Source organism: Plutella xylostella, chromosome 31 (assembly GCF_932276165.1).
Source record: "Plutella xylostella chromosome 31, ilPluXylo3.1, whole genome shotgun sequence".
Classification (NCBI taxonomy): Eukaryota; Metazoa; Arthropoda; class Insecta; order Lepidoptera; family Plutellidae; genus Plutella; species Plutella xylostella.
The window spans coordinates 4,065,441-4,088,281 of NC_064011.1; the positions used below are offsets into that span (position 1 = coordinate 4,065,441).

Sequence of the window (22,841 nt, forward strand, 5' to 3'; positions counted from 1 at the left end):
GTCCACCACGCTGGCCTAGTGCGGGTTGGTGGACCCCAACACAAGCAAGCTTGTGCTGACAGAGTTGTCGGGTAAGTGGGCAACCCGACTGTCAGCTGTTTTTAAGCTACGGCTGAGGTTATATAACTTTTTTTCAGATATACGCGTACCTAATCTCTTTTTCTATAGTCTTTCCTCTGCTGTTTGTATATTTCACAAAGACCTCAATACTCTTACGACCTAAAACGCCTACTAAAACAAAAATTGCGTCAAAGCTATCCTAGATATGATAGCTAGTTGTGAATACAAATTTGACTCTTATGTGCGCGAATTAGGATCGCGTATGCTACGAAATGTTACTTTAAAAAAACAAGAACACCGTAGATCTTTGATTAACTATACGAACAAGATGGAGAGTCAATGCAAAAGACTCTTATTTTGAATTAGTTCGGTTAGAAGATTTGTGACTTTTTTCACAGGTGCAATGGTTGTCATTAGGTTGAACTAAAAACTGTTTGACAGTTAATATAATGTTGGCAGTTTTTGCTTTGTTTTTGGTTACAATACCATCTTCTTCGTATATTGTTAATCTAAGCAGTACACCGTAGGTTACATGGTAAGTACGAGACGCTGTATGTTATCTACGTTGTTTGTCCCCTAGATACCTTCTCTTATCAGTCTTATCAACGTTGCAGGATGGGCAAATCTTTGGACAGATTATTTTTTATACGCAGATAGTTTTTGGCTTTTGACCACCCATTGTCGTTCAGCCTAGTCAGAGGCCTTCGGGCAGCTTGAAAACATCTGACAGTCGGGTTGCCCACTTGCCCGACCACTCTCTCAGCACAAGCTTGCTTGTGTTGGGGTCCACCAACCCGCACTTGGCCAGCGTGGTGGTCTAGGCTTAAACCCTTCCTTCATTGGAAGGAGACCCGTGCCCCAGCAGTGGGGACGTGATGGGTCGTGATGATGATGACTACCCTTTGGGTGAGTACCTATCTAAGGCTGTGCTCCCAGAAGGCAAACAACTGCTTCAGTCAGTGGGCCGAACATACACTCACGAGCAATGAAAAAGTTCCACTTCCAAAATGTCAAAATTTCAAATGACACCAAATGACCCCAATTTTTCCAAAACTTTTCATTTGGAATTTTATTTGAAAAATATTATGTTTTTAGTTGGTAATATTTTGATGTGCAAATGTACTTCAATATTGCAGACGGCGCCATTTAGCTAGTTTCTTCCGTTTAGAAGGAGTAACTATGTAGTTTGATACTATGACACTGGAACTTTTTCATTGCTCGTGAGTGTCACATTCAAAGTGATGGCAATAGATGGTAAAATGTTACAATAAGGTGCCGGGTCGTGCGGTCATCATTACTTTCTAATGCATCCACCATTCCATTGATGTGCGAGGCGACGTATGTAACGTATGAAAGGTATAATCTTTGTGCTCTTAAAATGTGTCAGTAAGTACAGTCGAAAAAAAATATACCTTGAACGTAATTGGTAGAGATTTTATACTGGCTACCGAATAAGTATAGGTATGGTAGGTCTGTATCTGTGCACATTGTACAAGTCCCAACAGATCATTGTTAATGCTTAAGGATTTGAAATTATCGGATAGGACATTTAAATTAAATTGATTACTTTCAGCAAGTATATTATCAGAAGTTATTTTCATTATTATTTTTTTAAACAAATGTTATTTGTAAGTAATGGCTTATTAGATAGAAAAAAATATATCTCTACCAGTAAAATATTTTCCCCTGTAAATTGCCTAAAATTTACATATAGATAGATATACTCAGCTGGCGGCTTTTTTAAACTACATTCCATTGCAAGAGAAAATAAAACACCCATTTTCCACCTTTTCATATTTTTGAAAATAGTCTTTTACGTTAATAATAAGCCTGAATTTAAAATTATTGAATAGGTGATACACAATAGACGTTATTACATTAATGCCTACATTACAATAGGATTGTTATAGTCCTAATGAGACTGTGATGGCTGATGATATGGCATCAATTATGGCTTTCCAATGAAGTGACTGTGTGACGTTTGAACTTGACTCTAGTGCCCCATTGGTGAGAAATAAATTATTTTGAGCAGCTTATTAATTGAAGTATCAAACACAGTGGCCAAAAGTCATTGCCAAAATTCGTAGGTGAAAGATAGAATACTAAACTTTATCAATACTTATGTTTACACAGTATTACGTAAAGTATTTATAATTATTTATCGACTAGCTGTTCCCGCGAGCTTCGCTTCGCCTTAAAAAGTTTTTCCGTGGGAATTCCTGGATAAAAAGTAGCCTGTGTTCTTTGTCAGGGTCTAGACCATATGCACATACCAAATTTTATTCAAATCCGTTCAGTAGTTTTGGCGTGAAAGAGTAACAGACAGACAGACACAGTTAATCTCGCATTTATAATATTAGTTAGAATATTTTCAGCTCTAGTTTTCCGTAGGATCAAAGTGTTTTGCCGGCGGTAACCTATATGATTGGCTGACTGTACACTGCTTGAGACACACTGACTAGTATTTTCTAATCTGCTCAATTTTGTACGCCCATTTTTCAACCCACATCTCCTCGGTGTTACAATAGTCGATACGGAGAATCAGCATTGACCCACAAATGGGAGATATATGGAGTCTGAGGTCGTAAGTAGGCTGACGGTTGCTACAGATGCATTTGTTTAAGATTCAGCGGATGGGTTTTAGTAGTAGTTTTAGACGACCGAATGGAGTAGTGGTTAGTGACCCTGACTACTGAGCCGAAGGTGCCGGGTTCGATTCGCGGCTGAGGCAGATATTTGTTTAAACACAGATATATGTACTCAGGTCTTGGGTGTTGATAATTATATTTAATATGCATCTATCTATGTATTTGTGTAGATATATATCAGCTGTCCAATACCCATAACACAACCTCTGCCTAGCTTGGGGTCGGATGGCCATGTGTGAATATTATTATTATTATTCGCCGGATTGGTTTTAGATTTTATTTCATAGCTTTCTATATACATTGGTTGGTAGGGTTTATACATTGGTTTTTATATAAGTATATTGGTTTTTAATTTTAGTATGCCTTTATATCAATACAACATTATTCTGAACCTAATACTTACATCCCCGAGAAAAAAAGATCGCAGTAATTTCGTAGACGTAGAGTAATTTCGAGTTTTTTTTAATGCAGTTTATGTTATTATTTTTTATATGAAAGGATTAGGGGACGTTTCCTTTTTCCTAACTGATCACGATAAGTGAAATCCGCCGGCATTGAAATGTAGGTGTCCTATGAAGGTTTTTTAGTAACTGACTATGAACAATTTGTGATTAGTGTAGGACGAAAGCGTAGGTCCATTACACGCAATGACATGACATATCATGATCTTATTATAATAATATCATACTTACTACTTACAAATTTTGAAGGTTGGTTCAATTAAAATATACCTAATTATATTTTTTTAGGTAATGACAGCCTTCTTTTGTGCTGCTATTAAAATACTAATTATGTTTACTTCGTTTATAACATAATGTTAGCACTAAGCTACCGAAAATAACTGTGCGTGGTTGTAAAATTACAAATGGAATTAAATTGTAAACAGTCATATGTATTCCATTCCGAATTAGTAATTGGCCATAATTTATGCGTACCCGCATGATATGGATTACCCGATTGTAACCAACCAAAATTGACATTGACATACAGGCTGCTGCAAAAAGGGTATACATACGGTATACTAACTTATTCAGAATGACTTCCTGAGTCACCCCCTTTCGGCTTAGTACATATATTTGCAACACCCTGAGTATGTATAGGAACTACTACTGTCGTTACTGAATTCCGAAAACGTATAGTAAGTAAGTGCTTTAAATTATTCACGGTGCAATGACAAAGCGAAGGTTTTCCCCCGCGTCGTCGGACGGACTGGCGGACGCATAACAATAAGAGTTGTCTATAAGTAACGCATTATGTATGTATTTTGAACTCTCACTGTGGCTTTGAAACGGGTTATTGGATTATATTTAAATGTACGTTAGGTTCACTTATTTTAATACAGGACCATGCATAACTAAAAATATTCGGATTTGGCTTAGAGTATTGTGGCTAGGGAATGCAAACTCGATCTTGCGAGATCGAGATTTACTGGGTTCGAGATTGCATTCCCTGTCAACTGTGGCATACGTTGCTTTGGACGCCCCCCAGTCCGCTGGGCAAACAAACTTAGACCCTTAGCCGGCAGTGGTTAGATGAGGGAGGCCGAAAACGAAGTGACGTGGAGTCTCTTTGGGAGACGCATAATTCCAGAAGTGGACTAAAACAGGCTGATTATGATGACTATACTGATCTTATTTTTCTTCTTAGCCATTTTCAACCTTAAAAGTGTAGGCATCCTTCAGTCTACGCCACTCACTACAATCTATTGGGCTGTCTCTATCCATTTGCTACCAGATGTTCTCCTTTAATGATGTTCTTACTTATTACGTTATTATCAATCAATAACACAGTTCAATACAGATCAGCAATGCATTGCGCAGTGAACAAATGAACATCTACACTTCGCACATACATCATCTGGGGCAACGGTTGTGAAATTCGCTAATAACTTCACAACTCATTGTGCCTCATTTCGTTGGTTGCGATATTTCGTTTTAAGTGGTAGCTATCGTGAATAGGTAGAGTTTTCCTGATACTTAAAAACAATGCTTTCTTGTAACGATCATTGTGAGTTGATTTACAATGTTGATAATTAAATTACTTTACTTAATCAAAACCATAATGAATAATTTACCTAATATTTTTTAATTTTCAAATTATTTAACACATATTCCCAACAGATCATATTTGTCAAGAACCGTTATTTTATTAATTCGTGCGCGTTATTTCCATAGGAAAAAAAAAGTTTGTTTTATGAAAATAAAATATATATAATAGAAGCAACAAGTAACACTATAGTTAGGACTAGAACTACGTAATGAATCAATCACACCCAGTTCAGTTCGCGTATCAGTTCTATTTATAACCAGTTGCGTTATAAATAACGGCGACGGATGCACTCGCCGGGGAAATGAAACATTTGGCACCGACGACGCTGTGTTAGGAAATCCACCAGAGACTTTCCCCCGAACTCATTGTACTAACTAAGCTTAGATTAACAATATACGAAAAAGATGGCGTGTCACACACAAAAACAAAGCTAAAACCTGTCCGCATTTTGTTTACTGCCAAACCGTTTTAAGTTCAACAAAATGACAATCATTGTACCAGTGAATTAGGTCACAAATCTTCTAACCGAACCAATTCAAGATAAGCGCTAGGTGGTAGAAGTGGGGTGTTGTTTGTCGGAACGTGTCACTGCACTGACTTTCCATCTATTTTTATTTTATTTTACAAAAATAGACACACCAACAGCACATATGATCATACATTATCAAGACATAATTAAAGGTAAGTATTATTATTCTATCTATGCACCAATTACAGGCGTGCAACACCATTCAATAGGACTAACGTAAACAGTAATTTAAAATTTAAATAAAATTATTGTTAACATGCAAAATCTAAACTAAAATATACAATATTAAAGCCATGTACAAAAGAATTATAATATACATATATTTACAAACCTAAATTGCTAAAATCAATGAAATGAATTAAAAATAAATTAAGAATATATACAAATAAAATCGATTTATAATAATTATTAAGAATGTCTAAAATAAAATTAAATCAAATTTGAAAAATTATGTTACATTAGTTATTATTTGAAAATTAATGGTGATAATTATGGTTGCAGCAGTTTCTTCTTCCAAACAATAGGGGAGTCATTATAAATATCTAAGTTATATTTCGATTCTAACTCATTGTAGCACCTTTCAAACCGGTTTATCGGGGAAAATTTACCAAGCTGGGTTCGAGAGAAAGAAGGAGTAAATGTTTTTGTTTACCTACACTTTCGGTGATTATGTTTGGGCACTGTGAAATTAATTTCCATCAATAAGTTGGGCTCAGACATAGTACCACTCAGCAATTTATGCAGACAGTTAAGGTCATGGTAGTCTCGTCTATGTTTAAGAGAATGCATTTTGAAGTAGCTTAGTCTATCCTCGTAGGAGCAGCGTGTATTAATATTAGAATTACTGGATTTAAATGCTAGAAACCTAGTGAATGATCTTTGTACTCTTTCCAGTCGATCGATGTGCACCTGGTATGAAGGGTCCATCTATCGTCTTTCTATATAAATATCGTTGTTGCAAACCGTCAATATCACAGTGACTCGATCAAAATTCATGTATGATGTTAAAGAACGCTTTTGAAATGACTATTTGTTTGACTATGAATACGGGTGTTTGAGATAAGATAAGATGCAATACATGCATTGTAATATTGAATTTTCACAGTAAGGATAAGTTGAGAAAAGCTTCAATTGTAGTATATAGCGTAGTATAAGATCCTGAAATATTCTGTAATCACCGTAAGGTATTTTGTTCTGCATCCATTTCAAAATTAGGTTTGTTTTTTTACTTACGGTTGGCTACGCTGAAGTTGAAATAACCTACATAAACATCCTGTGTCGGTAGCAACCTACTTAAACAGCCGAGAAATACTTAAACTCTTTATTACAGCATTGTGTCCGTTTGGCACAAAACAATAAACCTTTAATTCGTCAAACAGCAAAGAACAAAAAAACGTATTGTTCTAAAACAGTTACGTAACGGAATCGTAACATAACCTGCGCCTGAGCACTTCCTTTCGCCTTATTGGACACGATAAGCCGATACACGGTCCAAATTTGAATTCAAATCAGTTTTGCTTTAGGGTTGGGATGAAATTTTCGAATAAATATGCTTTTATAAAGTTACTAGCTGTTCCCGCGAGCTTCGCTTCGCCTTATAAAGTAAAAATTATATGAACAGTTAGTACTAAATTTTACTATCTATATTAGTTTGCTAATCATCTTTGTCCAAAAATACACGTATGCCTATATTTCCCGTAACTGTAGCCACACCTAGAATTTCTACGTCCTTTAAATTTAAGCTCCAGTCAACGTAATGATGATAAACGATGATTGTTCCTTTCCTGTCATTCTGAGAAACATCTTTGAATTCCATATTTAACGACACTAGCTCTGCCTCCTAATGATCCATAAATGAATGGATTGGACAGCTTCCCAGTGGTGTGATAGAACCGACTTTCAGCCACAAATGCTAATAAAGTTTCCGCGCCGTCAAATCCATAGAAGTGTACAACCTAACACAATTTTTAGCCCGAAAAAATACTAAATGTAATGAAAAACTTATTAACCCGGCAACCCTATTCCAGAACGATGCGAGCGCACGCGATTGGGCGCGCGCTGACGCGCTGTCTCTCGTGATTGGTGCTGCGCGACGTCAGCTGCGCCCCCATTGGCGGAGATGTCGGGCCTGCCGCCGGCCGCTGACGATCGCGTCAGTGGCGTTGATGTGCGGGAGCAGGGCTCGGCTTTGAGGTTTGTTTAATGTTATTTTTATTATATTATATTTCTAGCAAAATGCATAAATGTAGTATTTAATGGGGAGAAAAACTAAAAGCTAATTACAGATGGCGCCTTAAGCGACTGTGCCGGATTCCCAGTTCTAATTAGTTGGTTCAGTCGCTACTTTTTCTCCCCGATAATGTAATTGGTCAGACCCTGAGAGACACACTCGAGTGCTGCCAAGTGTCACTTGGTTTTCTTCCCCATTGTAAATCCTGCAGGCTAGATGTCCTGTTTGTGGTCTCTAGTCTAGAACTCATCGTGACGTGTGTAACAAAAAATATAATATATATTGCGTTCAAATTGCAAAAAAATATACGCGTGGTCATTTTCTCTATTCCACCGTCCATAAATAATAATGTCATTAAATATAAACTTAACTTGGCTGCATGATCGTCATTACCAAGCAGTAAATGTTATATTTTCATATTTTTAAGGCACATCAGGATATTAAAAACACACAAGATTTAAAAATATAAATCAAGGAAACGTCACCTTATTGTCCTTATGATTCATAACATGAAAAGGAATTGTTTTTATTCAATTTAATTATGATATTCATGATCGGTTAATGGTAAGCGACCACCGATCGGTATATCGTACGTTGCGTGCGATGCCGTAAGGTGGGCGCTTATCTTCAATCCTAACTATATTAATATTATAAATGAGAAAGTAACTGTGTCTGTCTGTCTGTCTGTTACTCTTTCACGCCAAAACTACTGAACAGATTTGAATGAAAATTGGTATACATACGGTCTAGACCATGGGAAAGAACATAGGATACTTTTTATCCCGGAATTCCCACGGGAAAACTTTTTAAGGCGAAGCGAAGCTCGCGGGAACAGCTAGTGTCATATAAGTGAAGTGTTAAACTGTGTTTTATGTTAGAAAGCTTTTAATTACTCACATAATTATTAAGTTACCGTTTACTTAATTCGATTAAACGTACAGATTGATACTGTTCATTTATTAATACGGCTTATTCGAAAAGGATACATTTTACAAGTACATTGCGCTTTTGTAGAGAATTTACTGAAAAGTGTGCGGTTATCTCCATTTTGGAGAGTAAGTGAATTTTGTTTGCGGTACTTTTATACGAGTAACTGTACCTAATATGTGAAGTTGTAAAACTTCAAGTATTAAAATGTAGTAGTATAAGTTAGTGTACGTTTTAGTATCTACGAGAATAACGGGGCATGCTGAAAAACATCGTCGATCGGAAACAAGTTTTCCGTCGACTTATGCTGAGCATGTCACCATTTGCCAAAAGAATATTTTAATTTCTTTGAAGTATTTTAACATAAATAGTATACCTAATATAACTTACTCATAATTAGTTATAATGTAGAATAAGTTATGTAAAGTCATTTTTATTTTGGCTATAAAGCATATACTTAGGTAGGTACTTTAATAAAAATATTTACTATCTAGATTTTTAGGAGTCATAGTTAAGCCACGCAATAAACAATCAATCGTATAAAATAATAATAATTTAGAAATCAAACGAAATCCTAGCAACCGCAACTCTGAAAATCTAGACAGACAATCTGCCTCGGTATTGCAGCTACTTAGATAAACAATATAGGAACAAGATGGTATGCGAGCGAGTTAGTAAGCTTAAGTGGCAGTGGGCTGATCAGATCTGTCGAAGAACCGATGAACGATGGGGTAAACGTGTTCTGGAGGCCGCGACTAGGCAAACGTAGTGTGGGACGCCCTCTGGCTAGATGGGGTGACGACTTCCGGGTGGATATGATTGGATGCGGAAAGCTAAAGATCGCATCCAGTGGCGTGCTTTGGGAGAGGCCTACGTCCAGCAGTGGACTGCTGTAGGCTGATGATGAACAAGATGGTGTGTCACATACAAAAACAAAGTAGAAGAGCTGTCAGAATTTTGTTTACTGTCCAACCGTTTTAAGTTCAACCTAATGACAACCATTGTACCAATGAATAAGGTCACATTCTTCTAACCGAACTCATTCTAGCAAGAGCTCAGTGGTAATGAGGTGTTATTTGTCGAGACGTTTCTTTTGTACTGACACTTTATCTCATCACAACATCACGAACCATCACGTCCACACTGCTGGGGCACGGGTCTCCTTCCAATAAAGGAACGATTTTTAGGCCTAGTCCACCACGCTGGCCCAGTGCGTTGGGGTTGGTGGACCCCAACACACACACACTCCATCTAGTACGTATTAAATATCTTTGGTCAATCTGCCTCGGTATTGTAGCTAGGGTGCCCACTGGAGCGGATAACTGTCGGTTTCTCATCTAGATGGTTTACCTTTGTGCCTGCCTTCCGCTATAGTCTGTTTTTTAATCTCAGATACTAAATTGATATATTCTGAACGGATCATCAACAGCCGATTGTCCCACGATTAAGTGACGTATCGTTATACTGGCGGCACAATCGACTGTTGATGAACCGTTCGGAATCTGTCAATTTAGTATCTGAGATTAGTAAACAGACTTTAGTTATTTCAACTTGGCTTTATTTAATAGTCTGGATTGATTGGTTCATATAACTAAAGTTAATTACAGAGATGGTACTTTGTTAATCTCTCCAGCGCTACCTTCAGGTCGGTCATAAACCTTTTGATGAACAATTTCAATCTTCATTCTACAATTACAATCCTCTTTGTTTGCACCAAAACAGAAAAAAATACAAAAACAGTACAAAGAGGCGGTCTTATTGTTTATAGCAATCTAACAGAACGACATTAGGATTCAAAAAAAATCTTCTATGGGCTGATTTTCAATTATCATGTAAATGTTATCTGTTGAATAACATTGTTGCTGTCACTTTCTAACACAAACATTCAGAGGCGCCAGTATCAGAATTATTCTTCAGATAACTTTTATCTAGCTATTGAAAAATCAGCCCTAAGTAGTATTCTTAATTCTACTAACGAAAAGTTCATTCGACCAATAAAATAGCCCTGTTTATTAGGTAATTGCATTACCAAACCTCCCTATTTTAACAAAATATTTATGATGTAATATATATGTCGCAGGCATCTGGTTTAATCTCCTGTTTGATTGAACCGCTAGCCCGTTCATTGGATGACGCTATTCAGTTGAATGACTAAAGAACAACTCGTCAAGTGGTTGACTGTAACGTCCAACGTCTTGACTGAACGTTATTCAGCGAAGTCGTTAAATGGGATATAGTATAGCAACTTTGTAATGTCTGGTTAGTATGAACATGACCAGACAAGAGTCAACAAAAATACTATTTTACAAAGCTCTCATCTCACAAATTAACTAAACAATAACAATAAACGTACCTTGATATTGTTGTTCATAATTATCCAGTTTCAGCACATTTTTTTCTTTGAAACTATCCGCTGGCGGTGTAATAATAGGTAAATCCATGTTGTCACACTACTTTAACATAAATAACACACTTTAAAGCTAATTTATTGGCAAAAAAAAACAATACAAGTGCTTTTTGTGTCAGCTGTTCGCTGTTAGACGCCATATTTGTTTTATTCACCACCTGACTGATTTTAAGTCCGCTAACTAGTTGGACGTTTTGTGACGCTTGTACAATCAACGTTCGGCCTAGTCATACAACTGAATAGCGTCATCCAATGAACGGGCTAGTGGTTCAATCAAACAGGAGATTAAACCAGATGCCTGCGACATATACACTCACGAGCAAAGAAACAGTTCCGCTTACAAAATGCAGAACACCAAAAAATCTAAAAAAATTTAATCATTGACTAGGAAATTTGAATAAAATTATTTCTTTTTTATTTGGGTATATTCTGATGCACCGTTAAATGTACTTTAATGTTTCAGAAGGCGTCATAAAGCTAGCTTTTTCCGTTTAGGTGTAATTCGGTGTTTTTCTGAATGGAACCTTTTCATTGCCCGTGAGTGTATAACAAAACGACTATGACGCAATGATCTAAGAGTAATGTTTCGTTACGGACGTAAGTTGACCTTTCCTGGCCCTGAATACGCCTAAGCTTAGATTATGTTCTTTACTTGTCGGTCGCAGGAAACAAGCTTATCATAATTGTAACATTAATAATCATTTCACGGGTCATCCTAACTAATATTATAAATGCGAAAGTAACTGTGTCTGTCTGTCTGTCTGTCTGTTACTCTTTCACGCAAAAACTATTGAACGGATTTGAATGAAATTTGGTATACATATGGTCTAGACCCTGGGAAAGAACATAGGCTACTTTTTATCCCGGAATTCCCACGGGAAAACTTTTTAAGGCGAAGCGAAGCGCGCGGGAACTGCTAGTATTGTATAATGTTATTACTTAGTAGAGGATCTAGGGTTTTGCATGCAGGTAGCTCATAAGAATAGCTTTTCCTATCTCGGAAGTAACTTACTAAAATAATTGGGTGCCTATGGAAAAATATACACTCACCAGCAATGAATAAGTTCCACTTACAAAATGTAGACATCAAATGACTCCAATCCTAACTAATATTATAAATGCGAAAGTAACTGTGTCTGTCTGTCTGTTACTCTTTCACGCCAAAACTACTGAACGGATTTGAATGAAATTTGGTATACATACGGTTTAGACCCTGGGAAAGAACATAGGCTACTTTTTATCCCGGAATTCCCACGGGAAAACTGAAGCGAAGCGCGCGGGAACAGCTAGTTCAAAATAATTTTAAGTCCCTCTTCTTAAGGTTGCCGCGCTGTGCCCTTACAGGATGTCACATTTGTAACTAATGAACTCATTACATTGTTTCACTTGATTTTCTTCCCTATTTGGTGCTATTGTCTCTGGAACTTTTTCATTGCTCGTTAGTGTATTTCCGCTCTTACTATGTAAAGACATGACGTAACTGAACTAAGCTACTGCCAAGACCTGCGTGAAGTTAGCAGCCTAAAGTTAGCAGCCTATGAATATGCGACCAAATTAAGATGGTCACTTCACTCATCCTGTTCTTATTCAATTAAAACGTATGCAAAGGCTTACGTTGTGTATAGTAGTAGTACTATATGCTAATAAAAATTTAATACAAACCAATATTGTCAAAATTACCATAATTCTAACTTATTTAAATTAAAGTCAGCAGCCTAAATGGTCCATTTGTATGGAGACACCTGGAAGTTGTCCAGATGCCAGCATCTCACCTAGTTTATTTTGTGTGTTGTTTCATAAGAAAAGGCTGACAGAAGTTTCATCAACATTGAAAGAGGATAGCAGGGGTAGCCGGGCCACTTTATAACTGATTTTGGTGAAAAATCGTCATTTTGTATGGAGACACCTGGAAGTTGTCCAGATGCCAGCATCTCACCTAGTTTATTTTGTGTGTTGTTTCATAAGAAAAGGCTGACAGAAGTTTCATCAACATTGAAAGAGGATAACAGGGGTAACGGGACGAAAGAATGAAATAAAAAGTTAGCAGCCTAAATGGTGAATTTGTATGGGGGCACCTGGAAGTCGTCCAGATGCCAGCATCTCACCAAGTTTATTTTGTGTATATTCCCATGAACAAAGGCTGACAGAAGTTTCATCAACATTGAAAGAGGATAGCAGGGGTAGCCGGGCCACTTTATAACTGATTTTGGTGGAAAAACGACATTTTGTATGGAGACACCTGGAAGTTGTCCAGATGCCAGCATCTCACCTAGTTTATTTTGTGTGTTGTTTCATAAGAAAGGGCTGACAGAAGTTTCATCAACATTGAAAGAGGATAACAGGGGTAACGGGACGAAAGAATGAAATATAAAGTTAGCAGCCTAAATGGTGACTTTGTATGGGGGCACCTGGAGGTCGTCCAGATGCCAGCATCTCACCTAGTTTATTTTGTGTGTTGTTTCATAAGAAAAGGCTGACAGAAGTTTCATCAACATTGAAAGAGGATAACAGGGGTAACGGGACGAAAGAATGAAATATAAAGTTAGCAGCCTAAATGGTGACTTTGTATGGGGGCACCTAGAAGTCGTCCAGATGCCAGCATCTCACCTAAATTATTTTGTGTATATTCCCATAAACAAAGGCTGACAGAAGTTTCATCAACATTGAAAGAGGATAGCAGGGGTAGCCGGGCCACTTTATAACAGATTTTGGTGGAAAGACGTCATTTTGTATGGAGACACCTGGAAGTTGTCCAGATGCCAGCATCTCACCTAGTTTATTTTGTGTGTTGTTTCATAAGAAAAGGCTGACAGAAGTTTCATCAACATTGAAAGAGGATAACAGGGGTAACGGGACGAAAGAATGAAATAAAAAGATAGCAGCCTAAATGGTGAATTTGTATGGGGGCACCTGGAAGTCGTCCAGATGCCAGCATCTCACCTAGTTTATTTTGTGTATATTCCCATAAACAAAGGCTGACAGAAGTTTCATCAACATTGAAAGAGGATAGCAGGGGTAGCCAGGCCACTTTATAACTGATTTTGGTGGAAAAACTACATTTTGTATAGAGACACCTGGAAGTTGTCCTGATGCCAGCATCTCACCTAGTTTATTTTGTGTGTTGTTTCATAAGAAAAGACTGACAGAAGTTTCATCAACATTAAAAGAGGATAACAGGGGTAACGGGACGAAAGAATGAAATATAAAGTTAGCAGCCTAAATGGTGACTTTGTATGGGGGCACCTGGAAGTCGTCCAGATGCCAGCATCTCACCTAGTTTATTTTGTGTATATTCCCATAAACAAAGGCTGACAGAAGTTTCATCAACATTGAAAGAGGATAGCAGGGGTAGCCGGGCCATTTTATAACTGATTTTGGTGGAAAATCGTCATTTTGTATGGAGACACCTGGAAGTTGTCCAGATGCCAGCATCTCACCTAGTTTATTTTGTGTGTTGTTTCATAAGAAAAGGCTGACAGAAGTTTCATCAACTTTGAAAGAGGATAACAGGGGTAACGGGACGAAAGAATGAAATAAAAAGTTAGCAGCCTAAATGGTGAATTTGTATGGGGGCACCTGGAAGTCGTCCAGATGCCAGCATCTCACCTAGTTTATTTTGTGTATATTCCCATAAACAAAGGCTGGCAGAAGTTTCATCAACATTGAAAAAGGATAGCAGGGGTAGCCGGGCCACTTTATAACTGATTTTGGTGGAAAAACGTCATTTTGTATAGAGACACCTGGAATTTGTCCTGATGCCAGCATCTCACCTAGTTTATTTTGTGTGTTGTTTCATAAGAAAAGACTGACAGAAGTTTCATCAACATTGAAAGAGGATAACAGGGGTAACGGGACGAAAGAATGAAATATAAAGTTAGCAGCCTAAATGGTGACTTTGTATGGGGGCACCTGGAAGTCGTCCAGATGCCAGCATCTCACCTAGTTTATTTTGTGTATATTCCCATAAACAAAGGTTGACAGAAGTTTCATCAACATTGAAAGAGGATAACAGGGGTAACGGGACGAAAGAATGAAATATAAAGTTAGCAGCCTAAATGGTGACTTTGTATGGGGGCACCTGGAAGTCGTCCAGATGCCAGCATCTCACCTAGTTTATTTTGTGTATATTCCCATAAACAAAGGTTGACAGAAGTTTCATCAACATTGAAAGAGGATAACAGGGGTAACGGGACGAAAGAATGAAATAAAAAGTTAGCAGCCTAAATGGTGAATTTGTATGGGGGCACCTGGAAGTCGTCCAGATGCCAGCATCTCACCTAGTTTATTTTGTGTATATTACCATAAACAAAGGCTGACAGAAGTTTCATCAACATTGAAAGAGGATAGCAGGGGTAGCTGGGCCACTTTATAACTGATTTTGGTGGAAAAACGACATTTTGTATAGAGACACCTGGAAGTTGTCATGATGCCAGCATCTCACCTAGTTTATTTTGTGTGTTGTTTCATAAGAAAAGACTGACAGAAGTTTCATCAACATTGAAAGAGGATAACAGGGGTAACGGGACGAAAGAATGAAATATAAAGTTAGCAGCCTAAATGGTGACTTTGTATGGGGGCACCTGGAAGTCGTCCAGATGCCAGCATCTCACCTAGTTTATTTTGTGTATATTCCCATAAACAAAGGTTGACAGAAGTTTCATCAACATTGAAAGAGGATAGCAGGGGTAGCCGGGCCATTTTATAACTGATTTTGGTGGAAAATCGTCATTTTGTATGAAGACACCTGGAAGTTGTCCAGATGCCAGCATCTCACCTAGTTTATTTTGTGTATTGTTTCATAAGAAAAGACTGACAGAAGTTTCATCAACATTGAAAGAGGATAACAGGGGTAACGGGACGAAAGAATGAAATAAAAAGTTAGCAGCCTAAATGGTGAATTTGTATGGGGGCACCTGGAAGTCGTCCAGATGCCAGCATTTCACCTAGTTTATTTTGTGTATATTACCATAAACAAAGGCTGACAGAAGTTTAATCAACATTGAAAGAGGATAGCAGGGGTAGCCGGGCCACTTTATAACTGATTTTGGTGGAAAAACGACATTTTGTATAGAGACACCTGGAAGTTGTCATGATGCCAGCATCTCACCTAGTTTATTTTGTGTGTTGTTTCATAAGAAAAGACTGACAGAAGTTTCATCAACATTGAAAGAGGATAACAGGGGTAACGGGACGAAAGAATGAAATAAAAAGTTAGCAGCCTAAATGGTGAATTTGTATGGGGGCACCTGGAAGTCGTCAAGATGCCAGCATCTCACCTAGTTTATTTTGTGTATATTCCCATAAACAAAGGCTGACAGAAGTTTCATCAACATTGAAAGAGGATAGCAGGGGTAGCCGGGCCACTTTATAACAGATTTTGGTGGAAAGACGTCATTTTGTATGGAGACACCTAGAAGTTGTCCAGATGCCAGCATCTCACCTAATTTATTTTGTGTGTTGTTTCATAAGAAAAGGCTGGCAGAAGTTTCAACAACATTGAAAGAGGATAACAGGGGCAACGGGAAGAAAGAATGAAATATAAAGTTAGCAGCCAAAATAAAAAATCTGTTATAAAGTGGCCCGGCTACCCCTGCTATCCTCTTTTAATGTTGATGAAACGTCTGTCAGCCTTTTTTCATGGGAATATACACAAAATAAACTAGGTGAGATGCTGGCATCTGGACGACTTCCAGGTGCCCCCATACAAATTCACCATTTAGGCTGCTAACTTTTTATTTCGTTCTTTCGTCCCGTTACCCCTGTTATCCTCTTTCAATGTTGATGAAACTTCTGTCAGCTTTTTCTTATGAAACAACACACAAAATAAACTAGGTGAGATGCTGGCATCTGGACAACTTCCAGGTGTCTCCATACAAAATGACGATTTTCCACCAAAATCAGTTATAAAATGGCCCGGCTACCCCTGCTATCCTCTTTCAATGTTGATGAAACTTCTGTCAACCTTTGTTTATGGGAATATACACGAAATAAACTAGGTGAGATGCTGGCATCTGGACGACTTCCAGGTGCCCCCATACAAAGTCACCATTTAGGCTGCTAACTTTTTATTTCCTTCTTTCTTCCCGTTGCCCCTGTTATCCTCTTTCAATGTTGTTGAAACTTCTGTCAGCCTTTTCTTATGAAACAACACATAAAATAAACTAGGTGAGATGCTGGCATCTGGACAACTTCCAGGTGTCTCCATACAAAATGACGTCTTTCCACCAAAATCTGTTATAAAGTGGCCCGGCTACCCCTGCTATCCTCTTTCAATGTTGATGAAACTTCTGTCAGCCTTTGTTTATGGGAATATACACAAAATAAACTAGGTGAGATTCTGGCATCTGGACGACTTCCAGGTGCCCCCATACAAAGTCACCATTTAGGCTGCTAACTTTTTATTTCATTCTTTCGTCCCGTTACCCCTGTTATCCTCTTTCAATGTTGATGAAACTTCTGTCAGTCTTTTCTTATGAAACAATACACAAAATAAACTAGGTGAGATGCTGGCATCTGGACAACTTCCAGGTGTCTTCATACAAAATGACGATTTTCCACCAAAATCAGTTATAAAATGGCCCGGCTACCCCTGCTATCCTCTTTCAATGTTGATGAAACTTCTGTCAACCTTTGTTTATGGGAATATACACAAAATAAACTAGGTGAGATGCTGGCATCTGGACGACTTCCAGGTGCCCCCATACAAAGTCACCATTTAGGCTGCTAACTTTATATTTCATTCTTTCGTCCCGTTACCCCTGTTATCCACTTTCAATGTTGATGAAACTTCTGTCAGTCTTTTCTTATGAAACAACACACAAAATAAACTAGGTGAGATGCTGGCATCATGACAACTTCCAGGTGTCTCTATACAAAATGTCGTTTTTCCACCAAAATCAGTTATAAAGTGGCCCAGCTACCCCTGCTATCCTCTTTCAATGTTGATGAAACTTCTGTCAGCCTTTGTTTATGGTTATATACACAAAATAAACTAGGTGAGATGCTGGCATCTGGACGACTTCCAGGTGCCCCCATACAAATTCACCATTTAGGCTGCTAACTTTTTATTTCATTCTTTCGTCCCGTTACCCCTGTTATCCTCTTTCAATGTTGATGAAACTTCTGTCAACCTTTGTTTATGGGAATATACACAAAATAAACTAGGTGAGATGCTGGCATCTGGACGACTTCCAGGTGCCCCCATACAAAGTCACCATTTAGGCTGCTAACTTTATATTTCATTCTTTCGTCCCGTTACCCCTGTTATCCTCTTTCAATGTTGATGAAACTTCTGTCAACCTTTGTTTATGGGAATATACACAAAATAAACTAGGTGAGATGCTGGCATCTGGACGACTTCCAGGTGCCCCCATACAAAGTCACCATTTAGGCTGCTAACTTTATATTTCATTCTTTCGTCCCGTTACCCCTGTTATCCTCTTTCAATGTTGATGAAACTTCTGTCAGTCTTTTCTTATGAAACAACACACAAAATAAACTAGGTGAGATGCTGGCATCAGGACAAATTCCAGGTGTCTCTATACAAAATGACGTTTTTCCACCAAAATCAGTTATAAAGTGGCCCGGCTACCCCTGCTATCCTTTTTCAATGTTGATGAAACTTCTGCCAGCCTTTGTTTATGGGAATATACACAAAATAAACTAGGTGAGATGCTGGCATCTGGACGACTTCCAGGTGCCCCCATACAAATTCACCATTTAGGCTGCTAACTTTTTATTTCATTCTTTCGTCCCGTTACCCCTGTTATCCTCTTTCAAAGTTGATGAAACTTCTGTCAGCCTTTTCTTATGAAACAACACACAAAATAAACTAGGTGAGATGCTGGCATCTGGACAACTTCCAGGTGTCTCCATACAAAATGACGATTTTCCACCAAAATCAGTTATAAAATGGCCCGGCTACCCCTGCTATCCTCTTTCAATGTTGATGAAACTTCTGTCAGCCTTTGTTTATGGGAATATACACAAAATAAACTAGGTGAGATGCTGGCATCTGGACGACTTCCAGGTGCCCCCATACAAAGTCACCATTTAGGCTGCTAACTTTATATTTCATTCTTTCGTCCCGTTACCCCTGTTATCCTCTTTTAATGTTGATGAAACTTCTGTCAGTCTTTTCTTATGAAACAACACACAAAATAAACTAGGTGAGATGCTGGCATCAGGACAACTTCCAGGTGTCTCTATACAAAATGTAGTTTTTCCACCAAAATCAGTTATAAAGTGGCCTGGCTACCCCTGCTATCCTCTTTCAATGTTGATGAAACTTCTGTCAGCCTTTGTTTATGGGAATATACACAAAATAAACTAGGTGAGATGCTGGCATCTGGACGACTTCCAGGTGCCCCCATACAAATTCACCATTTAGGCTGCTATCTTTTTATTTCATTCTTTCGTCCCGTTACCCCTGTTATCCTCTTTCAATGTTGATGAAACTTCTGTCAGCCTTTTCTTATGAAACAACACACAAAATAAACTAGGTGAGATGCTGGCATCTGGACAACTTCCAGGTGTCTCCATACAAAATGACGTCTTTCCACCAAAATCTGTTATAAAGTGGCCCGGCTACCCCTGCTATCCTCTTTCAATGTTGATGAAACTTCTGTCAGCCTTTGTTTATGGGAATATACACAAAATAATTTAGGTGAGATGCTGGCATCTGGACGACTTCTAGGTGCCCCCATACAAAGTCACCATTTAGGCTGCTAACTTTATATTTCATTCTTTCGTCCCGTTACCCCTGTTATCCTCTTTCAATGTTGATGAAACTTCTGTCAGCCTTTTCTTATGAAACAACACACAAAATAAACTAGGTGAGATGCTGGCATCTGGACAACTTCCAGGTGTCTCCATACAAATGGACCATTTAGGCTGCTGACTTTAATTTAAATAAGTTAGAATTATGGTAATTTTGACAATATTGGTTTGTATTAAATTTTTATTAGCATATAGTACTACTACTATACACAACGTAAGCCTTTGCATACGTTTTAATTGAATAAGAACAGGATGAGTGAAGTGACCATCTTAATTTGGTCGCATATTCATAGGCTGCTAACTTTAGGCTGCTAACTTCACGCAGGTACTGCCAAGTATGATTTTAATCGTTGCTTAGATTTATAGCTTAATAAGATAGGTTCAAATTTAACTAACAGTTCAAGGATAATAAATTAAAATTTCTAGCATTAACTAAGCTAAGACTAAGCATTTTGCCCAAGTCGTTTATTCTCATTGGAGAAGTCGTGCAATTACTATTTGATTTAGAGATGGTATCTTCAGCTCGTTAATAGTAACATTCGATATACTTTCATTTATTAATTATCACTATGGTTCCTATATTACATTCTGTACAACTAGTGATTATAGTTTCATGGAATTAAAAATGATTTTAGTTTAACTTTAATATTTTTGGAAATATTTAATAATAGAAAAATAATAGTTATTAACAGTCCTAACGGATATTCAAATTACCATCTTCTTAAGAAACAATCCCAACGGATCATGAATACCACTGTTTTTGTTACACATTATTTTCCCACCCTATTAACACCACGTCATAAACAATTGATCTGGAAAAGAAATACATTGATTACGAGACATCAACGCATAAAGAAAACCCAATTGATTTACACCAGCCGTAATACTCGTAACTCATGCGTTAACAAAATGGGCCATCTGACACAATCTCCGAAGTAGGTTGTCGGCCGGCCAGACTCGGTCATTTTAAATGATTAAGACAGCCCACTACTCTTCTTCAAACTACACTCGCGAGCAACCAAATCGACTCAAGCCTTCACGGCGCACATATACATTGATTTTCCTAAAACGATAAATGGTAAATATAAAAGTGATATGTCATTCGAAAGCTGAAGAATTAGGCTTTCAATTAAGATCAATACCATAAAAAAAAACTAAGCGCAGATTTAATGACGCATTTTAATTGCCCGTCAGTGTTAATTACCTCATTAGGAATCCACGCCTTGCGCTACCTGATCCCGCTATAAAACCTTTCCACATCCGGTGTACCTTATCAGTCGCTTGTTGCAAGTTGACCGGTACACATCTCGTTGCATTGTATTCCTTGTTTTCGCAAACCCATGGATACCACACCAGAAGAAGCTGCTCAAGTTGTTGCCTTGCTGCAACAAGGGTTAAGTCAGCGAGCAGTCGCTGCCCAGCTCCACTTGAGCCAGTCTGCTGTATCCCGAGTATACAGACGGTTCCAAGAGACTGGTGCCTTCAATCGAAGACCAAGAACGGGCCGCCACCGCTGCACTTCAGAGAGAGACGACCGCTTCATTGTCTCAACCTCGCTGCGCAATCGACACCTTACGGGCGTTGATGTGCAGCAAGAACTGAGACGTGTACGACAAGTGGCTGTCAGCGAGTGGACAGTGAGAAGACGCTTGAAGGAAGCCAACTTGACACCAAAAAGACCTGCATCAGGCCCCAAATTGACTGCAGGCCACCGACAAGCGCGTCTTCAGTTTGCTCGAGAGCATCTCGATTGGAGCATTGCGCAATGGCGGTCGGTCCTGTTTACTGATGAGTGCAGAGTGTGTCTGCATGGCAGTGACAGGAGAGGCCGGGTCTACCGGCGTCCGGGGGAACGATTTGCCCAATGTTGTTTCGCTGAAACAGTAGCATATGGCGGCGGTTCCTGCATGATGTGGGCTGGTATTTCTCTAGAGGGAAAAACCGCACTTGTTTTCGTGCCTGGAGGCGGCCGAGGAGGCGGGTTAACAGCTGATCGGTACATCACCGACATTCTACTCGGTCATGTTGTGCCCTATGCAGAATTTGTCGGTGAAGACTTCGTGCTAATGCACGACAATGCCCGCTGCCACACGGCACGAGTCAGTCGGCAGTTTCTGAGAGAGAAGGAATTGCGCACGATGGACTGGCCTGCGCTCAGTCCTGACCTGAATCCCATCGAACACTTATGGGACGAGCTCAAAAGAAGAGTTCGGGCCAGGAATCCAGTCCCTGCAAGCGTGGACGAGCTGAAGACAGCTTTATTAGAGGAGTGGGACGGCATTCCTCAGGAAACTGTCAAAAAGTTGATAAGGTCTATGAGAAACAGGCTGCAGGCTGTAATTAGGGCAAGAGGGGGCAATACAAAGTATTGATTTAAATAAATAAATTTTTATCTTAACATTTTTTGTTTAATTTGTATAATACGATACCCATACCCTTTTTTCCTAAATTCCCGTTTTTCCTACAATTGCGTTCAGACATCATTTATTTCAAAAATGATGAATGGATTTCAATAATAATGATATCAAATTAAAGCTGACATCTTAAGCTTTTAAATGACATATCATTTTTATTATTTCTATTCATAATTTTACTTGTATTAATGTATGTTTGCGCCGTCAAGGCTTGAGTCGATTTGGTTGCTCGCGAGTGTAGATATACGGGCCGACTGATTTACAGGGACCTACTTCTGGTGTCGTAACTGTTTGTAACCTGAAACTGTTTTCTTGGCTGATGCGAAAGTCATCTTAACTTCGGAAGTTCTGGCGTGTTTTGCTAAAATTTGGTGAATTTTCGTAGGGTTGGCTACTTTATTGTAATCGTATCGGACAACGATAGTCATAAACTTATTAATAAACTATAATTAGCAACTGCTGTATCAAAACATTCTACAATATTACGTATGGATATGGATAATATAAAACTTGGCACGGATTTTTATTTACATTATTTTATCGACAGTGATGTAAGCTATTTGGCAAGGTTTCCACATTTTCATTCATAAACTCGCTGTAACCGGCGTCTGCAAACTTTGAACAAACCATTTATCATATAGAAGATAGATAAACAAAGACATGACTATTTGGAATTCCTACTTGGCTAGACTGCGCGATATGAAAACAATCACTAATTTAAAACAATGGTTTCGAATTATCATTACCACCGTCTAGCTACTCTGCATCTACAGAAATAGATTTATTACTGTTTATTCAC

General features: G+C 38.4%; 1 protein-coding gene across 4 annotated transcripts in view; it reads left to right on the forward strand.

Moving 5' to 3' along the window:
• LOC105397116 (pleckstrin homology-like domain family B member 2) overlaps positions 1-22,841 on the forward strand; it is a 77,679-nt gene that overhangs the window by 6,817 nt on the left and 48,021 nt on the right. For all 4 annotated transcript variants that reach the window (XM_048632208.1, XM_048632210.1, XM_048632207.1 and 1 more), the window contains exon 2: positions 7,314-7,479. In XM_048632208.1, the coding sequence (XP_048488165.1) occupies positions 7,406-7,479 (74 nt within the window). In that variant the 5' untranslated portion in view covers positions 7,314-7,405. The remainder of the gene's footprint in view (positions 1-7,313; positions 7,480-22,841) is intronic.